The sequence below is a fragment of the Antechinus flavipes genome, chromosome 3 (genome assembly GCF_016432865.1).
Source record: "Antechinus flavipes isolate AdamAnt ecotype Samford, QLD, Australia chromosome 3, AdamAnt_v2, whole genome shotgun sequence".
In the NCBI taxonomy this organism is placed as follows: Eukaryota; Metazoa; Chordata; class Mammalia; order Dasyuromorphia; family Dasyuridae; genus Antechinus; species Antechinus flavipes.
The window spans coordinates 593,275,221-593,295,545 of record NC_067400.1 but is presented as its reverse complement, the minus strand read 5'-3'; the positions used below and the strand labels follow the sequence as shown (position 1 = coordinate 593,295,545).

Genomic DNA, 20,325 nt, shown 5'->3' with positions numbered 1-20,325 from the left:
ACTAGTTCCGAGTGTTGACGATTTCCCTAGCATTTGAATGATGGTATTAAAAGCAGTGGGAGCTTTGTTCTGTGCTAGTCATTGTTCCATGTTTATATTGTGTTCTTCTACCTGGCAGAAAAGGCCATTCCACTGGATGTGCAAAAGAAAGTAGCCAAAAAAAAAAATTCTCCAAGACCTTGGCTCCAGGATTAGGCATTAATTTAAAATCAGGCACTATGAAAACCAAGTTGTACTTTTTCCTCTTTGGTTTTTATTTTCTAAGACCAAAAAGATCAAATAAACACAAAACCATAGGTTCTCAGTGAGCAGATGGTAAAGATCATATCAAACTTGTCAGCTATCACAGTCACAAAATAACACATTGTTGGCCTTTTCTGGTACAACTTATTTTCCTTTGTATCTTGTCTAGCTGTTAATGTTTTCTTTGAACTATAGGGGGAGCTGAATACCAGATATTAGCAGAGAACTGGCTGGTAGGGGGTGAGTGGGTGGGAATGTAAAATTCAAAATCTCATGGAATTGGGAGTCAGAGCCTAAAATGGTGGTGATATTTGTGACTTTTCAACTACCGTTTGGGGAGGAAAAGTGCTGTCTGTCTGCCTACCTTTGCTTCCTTTTATAACTACTATTGATTCACACATGGAGGTTGAGGACATATAGAGTGCAGAGATACAAATTTAAGCATGTTCTGTGTGGCTTATGCACTGATTTTGTTCTAATAAGTGACTTTAAAGAATAATTCAAAATCATCTCTGTGCTGAGAATGGATAGAGAGGATGTGGGAAGGGGACTAGTTAAGGCAGGCATCTGGGAAGGAGAAGGCCCTCTCATCCCTGAAAGCAATGTTTCTATTGTAAGAATAAAATGATATTTTTGCCTTTCTTATATTTTAGCTTAAGAACACCAAGTTTAATAAATCTAACCAGAAGCTGATCACATTTCTCTTCTCTATTATTATTCCAAAGGAACTCCTTAGTCAAGCTGCTAGGATACTGGGGTCAGTTGATTTCCTTGGCAATCCTATGGGGCTTCTGAATGATGTATCTGAAGGTGTTACTGGACTAATAAAGTATGGAAATGTTGGGGGCCTTATACGAAATGTGACACATGGAGTATCAAACTCAGCTGCCAAGGTAAGAAAGCAGAGGTAAAATGCCATTATAAAGGAATCTCTTGGGATCACATCATTTGATCATACTATACTTTTGTCATAGTGATTAAAACTGGTGTCTAGAAATCCCCTTTACAGTAAATAGTAGAACTTATGAACATTAGAACTACTGTACATGGTATCATTCATGTGCCTTTTCTAAACTAGTAGGTTTTTTGTGATGATACTTTCTATAAAGTGGATAACTTAGGTGAATTTGATTTTGAATAGGGAAGGATTAAGTATTCAATGCAAGGATAAGGTAGGATTAATGAAAAAAATTTCTTTATGATATCATAAGAACTTTAAAAAGCTCAGTTCCTCTCTGATTAACAATCCAAATAGTAATCGGGTCCTTTCCGTTAAAAATCCAAAAAGATCTATTACTTGTCAGAGACCAAAGAAAGCATTTTTAGTACTGTATTGTTCATTATAGGGAATTTGTTACAAAGCTTAACACAGCCTGATGATTCAACTCATCTGCCAAGATGTAAAAGTAGTATGGGCTTATGAAATTCTTCTTTATAATGTTGTGGAAATATGTTCATATAATGTTGCTTTAACTCCAGTCATTTCACAGTAACCTAAGACTGATTTAATCTCAGATAGATCCGCCCAGTAGCAGGCCATTTGCCATTAGTATAGTAGAAAGAGTGTTATATTTAAAGGACCTGAGTTCAAAGTTATATTCTACCATTTACTATTTGTGTGGCGTTGGGCAAATCCCTTCTTAGGACATAAGTTTCCTAATCTATATAATAAGAGGATTGAAATAGTTTATTTCTAAGGTTTCTTCTGCATATAAATCTCTGACCCTCTTCTCTGATGATTTACAATTTCCATGGCAGAAACTTGGTTTGTTATATAAGGGGCCACCTTAAAACTTGCGGAGGGGATTGGAAGAAAATGGAGATGTGGCCAGCAGACCACAGTTAGAAAGCAGGGGAACAGGATACCTTGCAGACTGTGGACCTGGGGGACCAAATGTTTTTGAATAGTTTTATGATACCATGGCTATTTTGATCTAGCAGATTTTTCATGGGTTATTTGGGGAAAGAGTATCCCCTTCATCTTCAGAGAGAGACTACAGGATGGAGACTGGAGAGAACAAGTTCTTAAAATTAGACAAGGGCTCAAAACTCAAATTAGTCTCTATCTCTTCCTTAGGTTAATTTTCACATTACTATTTGAACCATAATTCTTAGGACAGATTTTGGTATAGGTATTATCCCAGGTGATTGTTACCACACACAATTGTAGAATAATTCTACCTTTTGGCCACTGAACCTTGTCTTAGTCTGACACATTAAACATTAAGTTTTAGATCATTGGTTTCAAGCAATGGTTATTTTACAATTTGAGCTAATGGAGAGAAGTTCATAGTCTTGTGATTTCTTCTTTTGGGAAAGTGCTTTTGTAGGTCTTGGTTGCCATTCCATTTTTCAGTGTGAATTAGTCTACATTGGACCTGACTTGGTAATCAACCCTGCAGTAATATATATAATGTTGTGAGGCTTAAATGAGTTGTACACCATAAAGAAAACAAAGAGCTCTCTAATATTAGGCCATTTACCTTTGGTTTGTCCTTAACTTGTATTTCTCTTACATTTGCATCATTGTTCAATGTCTAGGGATAGCAGGAAAATATTGACCATCTATGAAATAAAGATCCAATCAATTCTCAATATTCATCCCCTCAACACCCAATTCACAATGGAAGAGAGTCAGAAGCATTGGGAAAATTGACATCTCATTATCATGCAAAAATCTGGTTTTATCAGATCCTGAGAATTCCTTTGGATTTTTTTGGCTAGCAGTGCAATGCAGTGCAGTGCCTGTGAGCATTGACTTGAAAGTGACAGAAGACCCATTAATGGAGTTTCTTATACATACTATTATTCATTCTATCCCCAAAGTATGTCTCTGTAAAAAAAAAAAAATCTCATTAATGCTTGTCTTCTTATTCTCTCTCTCTAATGCAATCTGATTTGTAATGTTATTGGAGTAACTGTCTTTGATCTTGGTTTAGAATGGTACAGGGCTGGAGCCTGACCCACGAATGCTATCATATTTTCCAGAGAGCATTATCAAGGTATGGGTGGCAGTGATAATAGATTTAATTGGCAGTCTTGTTTGTTTTTCTAGGAAAAGTATGATTTGGCATTTATAGCGTAGCTTATTGCTATAAAATGCTTCACCAGTCAGAGTCTGAGTTCTCTAGAAATGCTTAGGTTTTCTGTGTATCAGCTTCTCTGCTTCTTGGAATTTACTCCTTCATGTGGTCAATGCCTGGACTCTAGAGTGTGGTGGTCTTTGGGTCACACAGAAAAGCCAGTTTACTTTTTTTTCAACATGTGGTTTAAACCATTTTTTTGGGGGGATCATTTTGCCTTTGATAAACTAGTTAGAATTGGGGTCATAAGCTTATCCACTTTGAGAAATTGGGATAATTATATCTTGGTACAAAGGGACCTAGATGTGTTATAAAAAATCAGCCAGGAAGTCTTCAAAATGAGAAAGCAAGCAAAATTGCAATTACCACTTAACATGGAAAAGGGTAGCTTTAGAGCTGGGCCTGTTGACTCAACACAAGTTTAGAGCCATCTATGATTATGCATGTGGTGGGCCAAAGGGTCTAAATTTCCTTGTTGTTTTGTGGGCTAGAGTCAGACCTTTAATGTTGCTCTTGGGTAGTTTTTTGTTTGCTTTTTTGTGCACACAAAGGGAGTTTAAGGAAGTGCAAACGACCACAATAATCAAATGCTGGCCATGGGAAATATTCCATTAAAGAGGGACTTAGTGCTAGTGATTAAAGAAAGAAATCAGAGGAGGATGGCAGGACCCAGGGAGTCAGGAAATCATATAATGTTGGAGCTACAGCTGAACCTTAAGGGATCATCTCTCATTCAGCTCCCAAACTATCATCATCCAAGTGTGTTCTAGGGATCCTGGGGGATGCTTAAGACCTTTTCAGAGCAAGGTCAAAATTTTTCATAAAAATACTAAAATCCCTAATACAACAGATATTGATATGAGTAATCCATATAAATAAGAAATCTTTGGGATCCTCAGTAACTTTTAAGAGTTAAGAGCAGTGACTTTGGGAACTGCTGGTTTAGTAATAAACGAGACATTGTTGCGTATAAACTCCATGCCAAGAGTTTTCCCCATCAGTAAAATCACAGATACGAATGGGAGTTGGGGTGGAGGGAATCCAGAGTAATCACTTTTTTTTTTAAACATCCAAGGAAACTGAGCTATAAATGGACAGTGCCAACAGAGGCATCAAAATCATCCCTGTCCCAGCCACATGCTTTTCACCCAGGCCTTGGTCACCGTTCAGTCTCACTTTGATTTCACCTGGTATAAAAGGAGCGGGGCTCCAGAATCTGGAACTCAAGCAGCAGTATCAAGTTGGGATATAACTCTTAAAATTAGACAATCCATTTGCTGATTGTGTGTGCCTGTAACTTCTTTAGTCTCCGTTTTATCATCTGATAAATGGAGATGAGGAGGAGGAGGAAGAGAAGGAGGGGGAAGAGGAAAAGGAGAATGACAATGACGACAGTGAAGGTGAAGGTGATGATGATGATGATGATGATGATGACGACGACGACGACGACGATGACGATTGCTACGACTGACATATTTGAGGAGATAGAATGTTGTAGTGGATAGTCAGCCTGTGATTCAGGAAGACCTGGATTGGGCCTCTGCCACAGACTTGCCATGGGACTTTGGGCAAGTCAGTTAGTCTCTCCCAGGACCAAGAACGATCCGTGCCAGAGTAATTGGCCCTTTGCATTGATGAAAGAGACTTTCCTCACTTAGTTAATCACTTTCCCTTTTTGAATAGCTCCTTTTGGGTTTCTGTGGTACCACTCTCTTAGTTCTCTTACCTGTCTGATGGCTCCTTCTGTGCCAGTTCATCATCTGTATACTTCAGAAGTGCACCCCAAGGCTCTGCCCTGCAGCCTTTGCTCTCTCTGTGACGTCATTAGTTCTCTTGGGGATTAATCCTTATCTCTGTACAGAAGAAAACATGTGTGTTGCATGTTTATGTGTGTTTTTGTATATGTGTGTCAGCCAGGAAGTCTGTATTTATTCAGTGCCTACTATGTGCTAACTGTGGTTCTCTAAGTTCTGGGGAAGGAAAAAGACAGCCTCTCCCCTCAAGGAGCTTTCAGTCTTTGGGGTTGGAAGTGAAGAAAGAGACAGAGACAGACAGTGAAAGAAACGGGGAAAGAAAAGGAGGAAGGGAAAGAGGGAGAAAGAGAGAGAAAGAGGGGGAAGGAGGGGAGGGAGAGACATAGGGGAACAGTGAAAAAATCATTGCCTCTGAATCAAAGAGTACTTATCTGTAACTAAGGTGTAAGAAGACTGGAAAGATAGGAGGGGGTTAGGTTTTAAAGGCCTTTGAATGCCAAATAAGACCTTTTATATTTAATCTTAGAAGCGATAGGGAGCCACAAGACTATCGAGTGTAGGAGGAATGTGACATTGTCAGACCTGCTCTTTAGACCTGTTTGAAAGATGGACTGAGTGGAGACCCAGTAGCACGCTGAGGCAGCTTGTCCACAAGGGAATAGATCACCAGACTGATGGCAGTCAGAGAAGAGTGAGTGTGTTGAAGAGATGCTGCAGAGGTGAAGTTAATAAGCCTTAGCAACAGCCTGGCTATGGGGTTGGGAAAAAATGAGGAGTCCAGGATGACTTCTAGGTTGGGACCTGAGAGACTGGGAGGGTCGTGGTAATGGGGAAAGTAGGAAGGAAGGAGGGTTTAGGAGGAAAGATAATGAGTTTCATTCTGGACAGATTAAGTTTAAAATATCTACCGGATATCCAGTTTGAGATGTCTGAAAGAGAGCTGAAACTGTGAGATTGGAGATAGCAGAGGAGAGTTCTGGATACAGATTTGAGGATATTAGCAGAAAGATGATGATGAAATTCATAGAAGCTGATGAGATCACTAAGTATAGCAGGAGAATAGAAAAGTTCACAGGCCTGAACCCTGAAGGACCCCTAGCATTAGAGGGCAATATGGAGGAGGATCCAGAGAAGAAGACAGAAGAAGTGGGAGGGGAGAACCAGGACAGAGGGATTCTTAAACTGGAGAGAAGCAAGTATCAAGAAGGTGATGGACAGTGTCAAAGGAGGTCAAGGAGAATGAGGATTGAGAAAAGTCCTTTGGATGTATGTGTGTGTGTGTGTGTGTGTGTGTGTGTGTGTGTGTGTGTGTGTGAATGTGTGTGTATGTGTGAGTATATACGTGTGTGTGTGCATTCGTGTGCAGGTTGCTTTTCTTCATAAAATGTAAGCTTTTTGAGGACAGGGACTATTCATGCATGTCTTTGTTATTTCTGAGCTCAAGCACAGGGCCTGTGGGACATCGTAGGTGATTAGTTAACAATGGATTATTCCAATGAAGTAACAAGTTTTGAACAAAAAACCTATTTGACATTTACATAACATTTTAAGGTTTACAAACCACTTCCCAATATTATGTCATTGGATTCCTGCCCAGCACTGTGAAGTGGATGCTCCAGGGACGATCCCTGTTTTACAGACAACAGACCTGATACGAGTGACTTGCCCAGAGCCATGTAGCCAGGCAGTGTCCAGGGCGGGATATACAGTCCAGTCCCTAAGCCAGGCGGTGTTTGCTGTGTGGACCCCTGGAGAGTCCTGTAAAGAGTAATGATGGAGAGTTAGGAAGCATTCAGGGGCTGCACAGACAACCTTCTGCAGCTTGGAAAGCCCAGTCATTTCCTCTCCCCTTGATTGGCTCATGAATTATCTCTGATCAGCCTGGAATCCCAGGTCTGCTGAGGCAGCTCTCTTCCCTCCCAGGGAGAGGGCTGAGCAGGATCCATGGAAGGTCCAAGAATTTTGGAAGAAATCTCTGCTTCCTCATGGGATCCTAAAACTCTAGAGCTAGAAGGTACCTTCTAAGGTCATCTTAATTAATCACCTTATTCCATGCTGGAATGACTTATCCAAAGCCACACCAATCAAGCCACAGGCAGGATTCAAATACAAGTCTTCCGACTTGAGTATATTGTGATCCTCCTTGATGTTCCACTCATTTCTTCCCTAGAAAAGAAAACAATACCTTCTATTCAATAACACTTTATACTCTTTCAAAGCGCATTCCCATTCACTATTCTATTTGATCCTCATTCCAGCCCTTTCACATGGGCAGAGCAGCCATTTCCCCCCCATTTTACAGATGAAATAACCAAGATGGCTGAACTGTCTAGAGGCGTGAGTACAGATCTTCTGAGTCAGATTGTTAGTGCCGAAAGGGACCGAAGGCCGTCTCCTCTTCTAGACAGACAAGCTTAGGCTGGAGAAGGCGAGGGATCCACCCTGCCTGTTCCTGTGTGGCCGAGCCAGAACTCTGGGCTTATGCTCCTGAAGTCTTCCGAGCTCCAGAAGCCCCCCACTCTGCTTCCAAGACCAGGGCTGATTCTGGCACCATTCTGTTTGCAGGCTGCTCAGCAGAGAGTCGAGGAGTTCTGCTGGTACCCCTAAGTTTTATTTTGTTTTTTTTTTTTTGTTTTTTTTTTTTAAATAATCACCACCTGACTTTAGAATGTACTTTGGTAGCTTTCAGAAAAATAGCCTGAAATGAAATAGGAGCCATGTTCAAATTTGTTAGTCTGGGGAGGATGGAATTCAGGTTGGCCAGACAGTTCACTAGAAAATGCAGCCATTTCATGAGACTGTTTTTCTTCCAGATTCCATCAGTCCCTGGACAGAGAGGCTATGTGCTGATGTCTCCCTGCCCACCCCAAAACTTTCCCCTGGCTGTGCTCACCTAGGACACTGAAGCCGGGCCAAGCTGACGGTCCAGACCAAAGTCCATGGACCCCTTGTGCTCTCTGCCTAGTGATCAGCAGCCAGGGATGTCTTGGCTAGAACTGGTTAGGGTTCTAATTCTCCTCACATTACATTGTTTGTTGGATCATCTGCCTTTTGTTTAAGATCACATTTGTTTTAAAGACAATATATTTATATGGCTTAAATAGACATCAATGCACCCTGTTTATTTAAGGCAAAAGTTTTATCTTTGTTTGAAAGAACACACAAAGGGAGCATGAATTCTGAAGGGAAAAAAGGCAATTTATGAGTTGTGTCTGTTTTTGTCATTTTATGACTGCTCCATTTTATAGTTTGGCTGATTATCCCCATAATAGCTTTTCCATGTATCTGTGAGTTACTCTAGGTAAATGCTGGCTTTCAAATTCAGAGGTTGCAGCATATTTGAGTTGGCACCAGGCTGTAGGTTAAATAAAGTTCACTTCAGATAGTTTTGTAGTTTATATTCCTTGGAGACTCTAGGTTTTGTATTTTAAAAAGTGCTTTGATCCTAAATATAGGTACCTGAGGGAATTCCACTCTGTCCACATGGAGGCTCCTTCAGTTGCCACATGTAGAGAAATGAGTCGAATTCTTGGCATTAGAACATTCTCTGCTCCCCTCCTAGACCCGATAGCCCTGAATCCTAAAACAACAGTCAGCCTTTCCCTGAGATCCTTTGCTTAGAAATAAATGTTCAAAAATTGAACAGGCATCTCGTCAAAGGCCTCAGCAGATCATGGTTATTTGTGGGAATGGTGAAGAGGTCACTTCTATCAGTGAAAGTTCAATAACCTTCTTTGAGTTTAGCTGCTCACAAGGAGTTCAACAAGGGAGTCTAGTTAATTGAGGAAAGTTTGAATGAAGCCAGAAAATAGCATAAAGTCAAATAGCAAAAGGAAACCAAAAACCAAAGAATTACAGCAAGAAGTTGCATCTACAATTTGAAATAATTCCCATGATTCTGGGTGCCCTGATCTTAAGAAGAATTCCCAAAAGCAACATGCAGACTTTATAGTCACATCACAGTAAAATCAAAGAACCATGGAATTTGTAGTCAGAGGACTCGGGTTCAGATACTGGCTCTGCTGGGTAACACTTGTGTGACCTTAGGCAAATGCTGTTCTCCCTGCTCTCCATTTATCTCCTGTCCCAAGGCTTGCTCTGTAAAGAATTGAATTAGGTAATCTCTAAATCCCCTTCTGATTCTAGAGCCTATTATATCTTATGATAGCATCATTATATGTGGGAATAAAGTTACTTCTAGAGAAAAACAAATATCCTGAGATTTTGCCATTGCCTTTTCCAGCTTCTAGTCTCCTTTCTTTCCATCCCTGACATTCCCTTTAAAAAAAATATTGCACTCCAGGGCAAATTGCTTTACTGTGAGAAACACTGAAGTTCTATTCTCTCTTCTGCTTTTTATTTTATTCACCCCAACGGATAGTTATTGTAAGAAAGTACTTTCTTCTCTTAAAGCAGGAAGAATGAAAACCAACAAAAATTGTTTTCCTTTCTTAATAATAATTTTATTCTTAACATTAATTATTAAATATTAATAAAAAATACTTGACAGTATTTCTTTTAAACATTCATAGCCTTCTATTCTGAAATCACACTTGAGCATCTCATTTAAAGTTCTGTCAAGGAATTCAGTCAACTAAACTTTCATGCCCAATTTGGACCAATATATTTAATTAAATGCCAAATTTAAAAAAAAAAAAAAAACAGGCAATACTTTTGCTCTAGATAAATGTAGTCAATAAATACATAATACTCTCAGACAACATTGTTCTCTCCAGAGTTGTCAAATCATCAGTCAGTTAGAAGTAGACTATTGGTTTTTGATGGAAAGAAAGTAGATTTATTAAGGGCTCCCCAACCCCACCTCCAGCCCATGTTTATGATCTCACCAGATGTAAAAGGCTAGTTCCTTCACTGCCCTTGTCATGGGCCTTTCCCCCACCTTTCCTGCTGAGCCTCTTGACTTGTAAAGGCTTTTGGAACTGGTCATTGAACTAAAGACAGGCCCTGTTCCACCTGGTAGGATCTGCCTGAGCTTGTCCTCTGCTGCGACTTTTGGGGAGCCCAGGTCCCCTCTAGGCCATGTCATTGGAGTGTAGGGCATTAGCAGTGAAGCTTTTTTTCTTTTCCTTTTTTTTTTTTTTAAGTTAAACTTGTATTGATATCCTTTTGGTTTTTTATCATCTACATTTCTAAATATATCCTCCCTCCCCTACTCAGTGAGTCATTCCTTGTATCAAAGACTAAAAAGAAAAAAAAACAATGAAAAACACAGCAGTTCAGCAAAACTAACCAATACATCTGCTAAGTACAGTGGCATAGATCATGTTCTAAGCCTATTGTTCCAATGCTACAAAGAAGAGGGAGGTACATATCCTCAACTTCAGAAGTTGACTTTTATATCATTAAAATTAGGAACTAAGTTGTACAAAGAATCTCCTTCCAAAATCACAGCCTGTGCTAAAGAAGCTTTAAGATTAAATATTAGGAGTCTCATCCCCTTAGCTGCTTATAGTTTGCAGCTGAAATTAATTTGTACCTGAGAATCCAGAATTTGATGTAAAGGGGTTAAAAAATAGGAAAAAGATTAAAGGTTGAGTAGTTTCCTTTTTCTGAATATAAAGTTGGAAAAGATTCAGAGATATGACTAAACAGATTATAAACTGACAAGACTTTTTGGATTTTGGGGAGGAATCTGTTCAAATACCAAGGGGATTAGATTTGTGGCATCCAGGATGTCCCTTCTGCCTTGCCTGAGGATGACATGAAAGCTATAGGTTGTTTTACTGGGGCCTAGGTTGATAAGTGATTATTCAGAATATACCTCTAATAACCATCTTCCTCTAAAATGTATATGTTAAATTGCAATTTCTTTAAGCTGTTTCCTGAACTTTGCTACTTTAAGCATTTCCAAGCAATCAAAATGTCATTAAAAATAATAATATTTGGTTTTCAGGACAGAGCACAGCTGGGAGATATATTTGAGCATATTAGCATAAAATCAAGGCAAAATGGGCTTTTAGCAATTGAGGCCTGAAAATCCATCCAAATACACATACACACACACGTATATTTTAAACACCCTTGGCTCTAAAACTGATTCTTTCTTTTTTTTCCTAATCCGACGCCCTTTGCATTTTGCCAGTGGGATTAGTTCTCAAGATCTGTGGGGAATTTTTTTGTGTTGGTTTTGTTTTCTGGGATCTTGTAGGTGAATGATTTCTTGGTACTCTGAATCTCCTTCAGTAAAAGACTGATATGGGCAATTCAAATAGAAGACTTTAGTTACTATGTGGAGAATTTTTGTTTGATTTTACTCTAAGTCCATTTTGTAATTAATTCCTTCCTAGTGACACAGAATAAGTATCAGAAAATGTTGCAGCTCTGGGAGAATTTAGCCCCCAGACAGTCACCTGAGCTCTGGGACTGGGCTAGGGCTTAGTTGGTAGGTTCATTGTTTTCTGGGAAGAGGGATAATCTCACTGTTCAATTACAAAAAACCAGGCATTGTCTTTTAACACTTTTTCTTTCTTCCTAAATATACTCCTGGACAAAATAATGTTTTCATAATAATAAGTTCCCTTTACATTCTTTTTTTTTTTTTTAAATTTATTTTTGCTTTAGGCAATTGGGGTTAAGTGACTTGCCCAAGGTCACACAGCTAGGAAGTGTTAAGTGTCTGAGACCAGATTTGAACTCCGGTCCTCCTGACTTCAGGGCTGGTGCTCTTTCCACTGTGCCACCTAGCTGCCCCTCCCTTTACATTCTTAAAAATTATTGAGGACCCCCCCCAAAAAAAGAGCTTTTGTTTATATTGATTATGCCTATTGATGTTTGTTATCTGAGAGATTAAAAACTTATTGGTATTTTTGTGAAAATAATTTTGACCTCAGAACCCTTGAAAGATTCTTAGGGACCTTCAGAGGTTCCCACCACACTTTGAGAAAAGCTGATAGAATAAAAACAACCTTGGATTTAGACCCAGAAAACCTGTACTTAACCCCTTACGTTCTCTACCATGTTCTGCTTGTGTGACTTTGGGTGGTTCATTTATTTTTTTGATGTGAGAGCCAAGTGGCCCCATGTACAAAGCATTGTCTGGGGACACAGAAACGCAACCACTCAGTCCTCACCCTCAGGAAGCACATGTTCGCCTGGAGATTGAACTTGTACATATCTAAGTACATGTGAGGTGACCACAGGGCCTTCAGATCATAGATATGGAGCTGGATAGACCATCGGGTGTAATCCCCTCATTTTAGAGATGAGGAAATAAGAGGATCAGAGTGAGAGTGATGAGCCCAACGTCATACAGACGGTCAGGATCAGAGTCAGGATTCACTCTTGAGCAGGGAAAGATTGGGAAGCTGGAAAAGGCTTTGTGGGACAGATGGCTCCTGAGCTGAACCTCTCTGGAATACTCTCTCGTCCTTCCAAAAAGTAGAAATGAGCAAGCAAGACAGAGGGCTGTTTGAGTAAGTGAATGGGGGAGGTGGAAGGCCAGTGACAGTCCCCTTTGGCAGGAATGTGTATCTGGGGAAGAGGGACAGGAAAATAGGATTAGAAGAAGTTAAGTTGGGGTCCAGCTGTGGAGGTTTGAAATCTGAAGAGCATGTTTGTAGCTTAGCATCGTGGATAGACTTGGTGCATAATGGAGCTCTGCATAAAGGATAAACTCCTAGGCGCAGAGTCACAGATCTGGCTTTATCTTCCCTGCACCTTCCCGGTTCTGTGATCATGGATGAGTCGCATCAGCTTCTCAGAGCCTCAGTGATCTCATCCATAAAGTGAGGGGATCACAGAATAACAGGCAGTCCTCAGCACTCCCAAACACATTAAAATGTGACTGGGGAAAGCGAGGTGGAGGACCGGCCCTGGAGTCAGGAGGACTGGAGTTCAGCACCAGCCTCAGCCACTTGACACGTATTGTGTGACTCTGGGCAAGTCACTTAACCCCAGCTGCCTCGCCTCCCCCCACAAAATGTAATTGGGAAATAGTTAACAAAATAAGTAAAATAAAATGAGACATAATATTACATTTTAAAACTAAGTCAATTTTGAGCCTGTCAGGATCTTTGCTCTTTGAGTTTGAGACCATTGCACTGGATGGGGTCCTTCTGAGGCTCGCGAGTCCCTCCATTCCCTCTTCATTGTAGGCAAGCTGGCCTTCTTGCTTCTCTCACCCATGATGTCCTACCTACCTGCACAGGCTTGTCCTGTCTTGGAGAGTCTTCCCTTCCCTCCTCTTCTTAGAAGATCTGTGAGCTGTGAGTGCCATCTGCTACCTCCTCCCCAAACTGCTTTTGTGTGTGTGTGTGTGTGTGTGTGTGTGTGTGTGTGTGGTGTGCATGTTTCTGTGTGAGAGCTCCTTGAGGACAGTGTCTGGCACACAGTAGTTGCTTAATAAAAGCATGTTTGTGGGTTGGTTTAGAGGCAAAGGGGAACTGTGGAAGACTGGGAGTGGTGTCTCACTGCCTACCTATCACACTCCCACAGCCTGTGCTAGAGGAAGATTCTGACAGCTGTGTAGAGGATAGATTAGAAAGGGGAGAAAATTTATATGCAAGATACAAAGCAAGCTAAACAGAACCAGGGAAATAATACATTCATTATCTACAACAACATAAATTGGAATTAAAAGAAAAACCCAGAAGGCTGTGGAATTATAACGATCAAGTTTAGTTGCATAGGTGACCTAGAGAAGGCGGATCCCTTCCTCCTTTGAAGAGTAGGGAGCTACCGAGTGGGGAGCACTGCGTAATTCTGTGTAACTCCTTTTCTTCTTTTTAAAACTTTTTAAACTTTTTAAAACTTTTTTTAAAACTTTTTTAAAACTTTTGTTAGAAGGTGTGGTGCTAGCACTTGATATAGTGCTAGTGCCTTTCCTCTCTTGTTCATCTCCAGTTCATGGGAATCCATCTTATTGGTGCATTTGCTTGTTACTACACTTCTCCTCATTAGACTGTGACAAGCTCTCTTAGCATCCTTAGTACTTGGTAGATTCTTAATAAAGGCTTATTGATTTGTTGGTTTAGTGGAACAATAAATTGACTCCTTAACCCAATTCAAGTTAAGTTAATTTTTCCTTATTTTATAAGACTTAAGTCATCTTCAAGTCCCCCTTGGAAGGAATTGGGGGTAGAGTGAGATTAATTGTTCAGGCTTTTAACAAGACATTCTTGTCACCATCACAAAGTCCTCCAGATGCTCTCTCATGTTTGACTATGAAGATTATTATGGCCATGATGGGCTATGATGGACAACCTAGAGGCTCCAAGAAGCTTTACTCAGCCAAAGCTCAGGGGGTTATCCCCTTTGTATATCCTTGTTAAATATCCTTTTCTTCTCATGGCTGAATAAATCTTTGTTAACTTTTAAAAAACTAATAATAATTTGGTCTTTTCATGAGATAGCAGCTAGCTATAAAGTAAAATGTGCTATACAATGGGTCTGCCTTAGTCCTTCATTGCCATTTAGGTGCCAAAAGAAGCTCTCTTTGAGGCAGTTTCTTTCCTGGGGTGGACTTCCCGAAGCTTTAACCTTCAGGTCACTTTGTGGCAGTACTCTACAAAAATACTCATTTACATTCTTTTAAAAATTTCTTTGTAACTGTTATCCCACATGAGTCCTTCATCTCTTCATCAAAGGTATAAAATCTTTGAAGGCAGGAGTTACATCTTTACTTTCGTTTGTGTCTCATTGTACTAGCAAAATGATTGATCTTCTTCCTTGAAACTTCCTCAAATAGAGGGAAATTAGGACTTTCAGAATGCATTTTCCCTGGGGAATAAAAGAGAAATCAGTAATTTACAGCATGAAGGGATTAATAGTACTCTCAAAACTTAGCAACTCTGCCTGACTTTCCTAGCGACTTTGTGCTTGTGTTTCACTCTTATCTTAGGAGAAGTGATTCTTTCTTCTGGTCTTGTCTTGTCTGACCATGAAAATTCCAGTTTGCTACTCTAGACAATACAGATAAAGATAGTATAGATAGACAGTATCCAAACTATTTAGGACATAAAGAGAAGTGTTAAAGACAACATGATAACTATCTTCAAGTTGTTTACATACAATCTGGAGTTAAATTTGGGTTTGGCCTCAGAGCACAGAATCTTAAATTGTGGATGGAGGTTGGTCATCAGTCAGCAAGCATTTATTTAGCTTTTACTATATGTTAGGCATTGTGCTGAATCCTGGGTAGACAGAAAAAGGCAATAATGGATCTCAGAGTAATGGTAGGTAATCCCATGAGGTGGTGAGAAGAGATAGGAAAGTCTCCTCATATTTTTAAATCTTTATTTTTCCCAGTTACATGTAAAAAACCATTTTGTGCTTTGCATATATATAATATATGTATACATTTCACGTTTTCACATATTTCTTTGAATCATGTTGGGAAAGAAAAATGGAAACAAAAGGAAAAAACCATGAGAAAAAAAAAACAAAAGAAAAAAAGTGAATGGAACATGTATTGATGATTTACATTCAATCTTCATAGTTTTCTCTCTGAATGCAGATAGCATTTTCAATCCAAAGTTTATTGGGATTACCTTGGATTACTGAACTGCTGAAAAGAAATAATTCTGTAATAGTTGATCATTGTACAATCTTACTATTTACAATGTTTTCCTGGTTCTCCTTGTTTCACCCAGCATCAGTTCATATAGATCTTTCCAGGCTTTTCTAAAAGCATCCTCTTCATCGTTTTTATAGAATAATATTCTGTTATTTTCATATAACATTATTTAATCAGCCATTCCCCAATTGATGGGCATTTACTCATTTTCCAATTCTTTGTCACCACAAAAAAAAGGGGGTTGCTACAAATATTTTTGCCCATGTGGGTCCTTTTCCCTCTTTTATGATCTCTTTGGGATACAGACCCAGTAATGACAGTACTGGATCAAAGGGTGTGCAGTTTGATAGCCCTTTGGGCATAGCTCCAAATTGGTTTTTCACAATGGTTGGATCATTTCACTATACAAACAATGCATTAGTGTCCCAGTTTTCCCACTTCCCCTCCAACATTTATCATTATCTTTTCTTGTCATCTTTAGCCATTCTGAGATGCATGAGATGGTACCTCAGAGTTGTTCTAATTTGCATTTTTCCAATCAATAGTGGTTTAGAACATTTTTTATATAAATATAGTTGGCCTTAATTTCTTCATTTGAAATTTGTCTGTTCATATCTTTTGACTCTTTATCTATTGGGGAATGACTTGTATTCTTATGAATTTGATTTAGTTCTTTACATATTTTACAAATGAGGCCTTTATCAGATACACTAGCTATAAATTTTTTTCCTCAGCTTTCTAATATTCTAATCTTGGCTGTGTTGGTTTTGTTTGTACAAAAACTTTTTAATTTAGTGTAATCAAAGTTGTCTATTTTGCATTTCATAATGTTCTCTAGTTCTTCTTTGGCCATAAATTCCTCCCTTCTCCAAAGATCCGATGGGTAAACTATCCCTTACTCTCCTAATTTACTTGTAATAACAACCTTTATGCCTAAATCATGCACCCATTTTAACATTTTTGTTATGGGGTGTGAGAAGGTCTTTTCTAACTAATATGTTTTCCAGTTTTCCCAACAATTTTTGTCAAACAATGAGTTCTTAACCCGAGAGCTGAAGTTGGGGGGGTTTATTAAATACTAGATTACTATAGTCATCACGTATATCTAACCTATTACACTGATCTACCACTCTATTTCTTAACCAATAGTGTATGGTTTTGATGATTGCTGCTTTATAATAGAGTTTTAAGTGGTATTGCTAGCTACCATCCTTTATATATTTTTTCATTAATTCCTTTGATATACTTGTACTTCTGTTCTTCCAGTGAATTTTGTTATTATTTTTTCTAGCCCTATAAAATAATTTTTTGGCAGTTTGATTGGTATGGCACTGAACAAGTAGAATAATTTAGGCAAAATTACCATTTTTATTATATTAGCTCAGCCTACTTTTGAGCAATTGATATTTTTCCAATTGTTTAGATCTGATTTTATTTGTGTGAAAAGTGGTTTGTAATTTTGTTCATATGGTTCTGGGTTTATTCTCTTTGCAGGTAGACATCCAAATAACTTATTTTGTCTACAATTATTTTAAATAGAATTTTTCTTTCTATTTCTTGCTGCTGGGCTTCGACAGTAACATAGAGAAGTGCTGATGGTTTGTGTTGATTTATGTCCTGCAACTTTGCTAAAGCTGTTGATTGGTTTAAGTAAACTTTTGGATGATTTGCTAGGATTCTCTAAATATACTATCATATCATTTGGGGAGATTGATAATTTTATCTTTTCATTTCCTACTCTAATTCCTTTCATTTCTTTTTCTTTTCTTATTGCTAAAGCCGGCATTTCTAGTAAAGTATTGAATAATGGTGATGATCCTTGTTTCTCTCCTTATTTTATTAGAAATGTGTCTAGTTTCTCCTCATTACAAATAATGCTTGTTGATGGTTTTATCATAAATGTATCTTAAAGAAAGTCAGTGGTGCCGACAGGCAGAGGTGAGGAGGCAAAGTCTTCCAGGCCTGGAGGACAACTAGTGAAAAATGGTAGAGTCAGGAGATAGAGTTGTGTGTACAACCAGTAACGCTGTTTCTCAGAGTGCATGGAGGGGAATAAAGGGTAAGAAGTGTACAACATTAGGAAGGGAATAGCTTGGAAGAGGCTTTAAATGCCAAATGTAGAGTTGTGTGTACAACCAGTAACGCTGTTTCTCAGAGTGCATGGAGGGGAATAAAGGGTAAGAAGTGTACAATATTAGGAAGGGAAGAGTTTGGAAGAGGCTTTAAATGCCAAACAGAATTTTATATTTGATCCTGGAGGTAAAAGGAGCCCCTGGAGTTGATTGAATTAGAGGAGGCAGACTGTAGACATGGTCAGACCTTCACTTAGGAAAACTAATTTGGCACAAGAGTGGAAGGTGGATTGAAATTGGGGGGAGACTTGAATGAAGCAGCAGTCTAGATGTGAGGTAATGAAGACCTGCACCAGATTATTGATGATGATGATTATGTGTTATTGGCGAGACTTGTACAAGAGAGGTCTTCTTGTTCCTACTTTAATAACATCTCGTACACAGATTGGCATTCTGGCCGCAAGTTGGATTTGGGGGTTAGAGCTATTGAGAAATCAAGGATGGCTCTAAGGTTGAAGACCTGGATGACCAGGAGGGTGGTGAATAATGGAGAAGCTGGGAAGAGTGGAAGGTGTGAAAAGACGTATAGTATTTTGGACATGATGAGTTTGAGATATCTGGGATATTAAGGCAATTGGTGATGCAAGACTGGAGCTAAGGAAAGAGCTTACGGATCTGTAAAGATCTTGGTATCATCCACATAGAAATCACAGTTAGATCTATGGGAGTTGAGGAGGTCACCAAGGGAGACAGCATAAGGGTCCAGAACAGAACCTTGAAGGATATCCATGGTTCATCAGCATGAGCTGGATGAAGGTCCAGCAAAGGAGACGAGAGAGCGGCCAGATAGGTGGAAGAAGCCCTGGAGAGAGAGAGGTGTGCCAGAAACTGCTAGAGCAGAGAGCATCCGGGAGACCTACCAAGAAGTCAAAGAAGGAGGAGCACTGGGAAAAGACATTAGATTCGGTTACTTGAAAGGAGGGCAGTTTCACTTGATTGTCAAGGAATTCTCAACAATTAGAACTTGGATTGTCTGCTGCGAAGTAAGAGAGGCTGCCTTTGGAAGCGACCACATTCTCTTCTTTCTGGTCTTCAATGCAAGGCTGGGCCAGCTTTTTGTGCAGTGGGCTGTGGGGGCAGTTCCTCTGCTCGGTGAATTGATCTAGATGGCTTATGGAGATACTTTTAGCTCTCCCATTTTGTTTCTGTTTTTATTCAGACAGTTCTTTGCTCTTTGTTCACTTCAGCTTTGGCTGTCTTCATTTGTAAGTTCTTGGAGGGCAGGGTCCATGTGTCTGGCTCTACAGGTTGTCAGCTAATGTAGTTTAGCTTTCACTTACAGAAATCCTATATCTTTTACATTATCTCCTCTAGAAAGCCTCTCTCTCCAAGCCTTTATTCCTAAGCCTAATCAATTTCTACCACCTCCAGGCTTGTAGAGCACTTTGAATTTCATACTTTATGGGACTTTTCTCACATTGCCTTGTTTTATACTTATTTGTTTGCCTAACTTCTTTATTCGATTTTTAAGCTCCATCTCAGAATCCATACCTAACTTAGAGGAATTAGTCAAATCTTTTGTTGAATGAGTAAATACTGAATAATTTTATCCTGTTGTATTATTTCATATTTTTGAGTCTTATCTCCCCAGTAAGTTAGTAAGCTTCATAACTTTATGGATGACAGAATATAATTTTAAAGCCAGAAGGGACCTTTGAGTACAGACTCTGATTGCTTTTGGCTTGCTCTTTCCCATTCCATTCCTCTTTATCCCCCACAGCACCTAAACCTTATTTAATTAATTGAGAATGGAATATCTTAAGGAATCAACTTAAGGAACCTAGTAGAACCTTGCTTAATAAAGTGGAGGCAATAGCAAATTCCTGCAAATTGCTAAAAAAGAAAGTTTCATTTCCTTGTCATTTCTTTTTTTAAATCTCAGGGCACAGCCCTTCACAAGTAATTGCTTGATAGAGTTGTCTTTTCTTAACCTAAATTTGCTTAAATAATATTTATGGGAAATGTCTGTTTCTTTTTCAAGAGGAAAATGTTTAAGTAAACATTTCCTGCAAGCTCTTAGATTTATACAATAGTAAGTTGCTTTGGAAGCAGTAATGCTCAGTGTTTTCCTTGAAGGACAGAATGAAGGTTAAGCAAAACATTCTTCTAAAAACAGTCTCTCGTTGCTAGTTTTATTGCTTTTGTACTGTTTAGAAAAGATTTTGTGATCTTAAGGATTATTTCACTTTAAATTAAATCTGATAACTTGAGTTGGGATATTAGAAAAGAATATCTGAAGAGAAAAGCAGTCAAACTTCTATTTTTCAATCAGTTTCAACATTGTAAAGATCATTCAAACCTATTTTTCTTTGAGGTAGAAAAAGGAGGCATTATTTCTATCTGACAATTCAGAAAACAGTAAAAGTGACTTGTGAAGTGACTCATAAGGAGAGCTGGAAGAAGGACCAAAGATTTCAGACTTTTTTATTCTGAACTTTTTTTTTTTTTTCTTTTCCTTAAAGTCTCAAAACAGTTGGATGTATAAGATAAAATGTGGTTTTGTCGCATGCCTGGATAGTCAGTAGAGCAAATGGGAACATAAGAAACATAGAAGCGAGGTCACATTAACTGTGGTGCCA

The 20,325-nt window shown here is 39.0% G+C and overlaps 1 protein-coding gene and 1 long non-coding RNA gene across 2 annotated transcripts in view; one reads left to right on the top strand and one right to left on the bottom strand.

Annotated features, from left to right (window-relative positions):
* VPS13D (vacuolar protein sorting 13 homolog D) overlaps positions 1–20,325 on the top strand; it is a 326,075-nt gene that overhangs the window by 187,809 nt on the left and 117,941 nt on the right. Inside the window, exon 65 of the mRNA XM_051988522.1 lies at positions 969–1,136. Within this exon, the coding sequence (XP_051844482.1) occupies positions 969–1,136 (168 nt within the window). The remainder of the gene's footprint in view (positions 1–968; positions 1,137–20,325) is intronic.
* LOC127555855 (uncharacterized) lies at positions 6,589–13,362 on the bottom strand. The gene is made up of 2 exons (XR_007952301.1): positions 7,125–13,362; positions 6,589–6,838 (listed from the first exon to the last, which is right to left on the bottom strand). It is a non-coding gene; the product is annotated as an uncharacterized LOC127555855 (long non-coding RNA).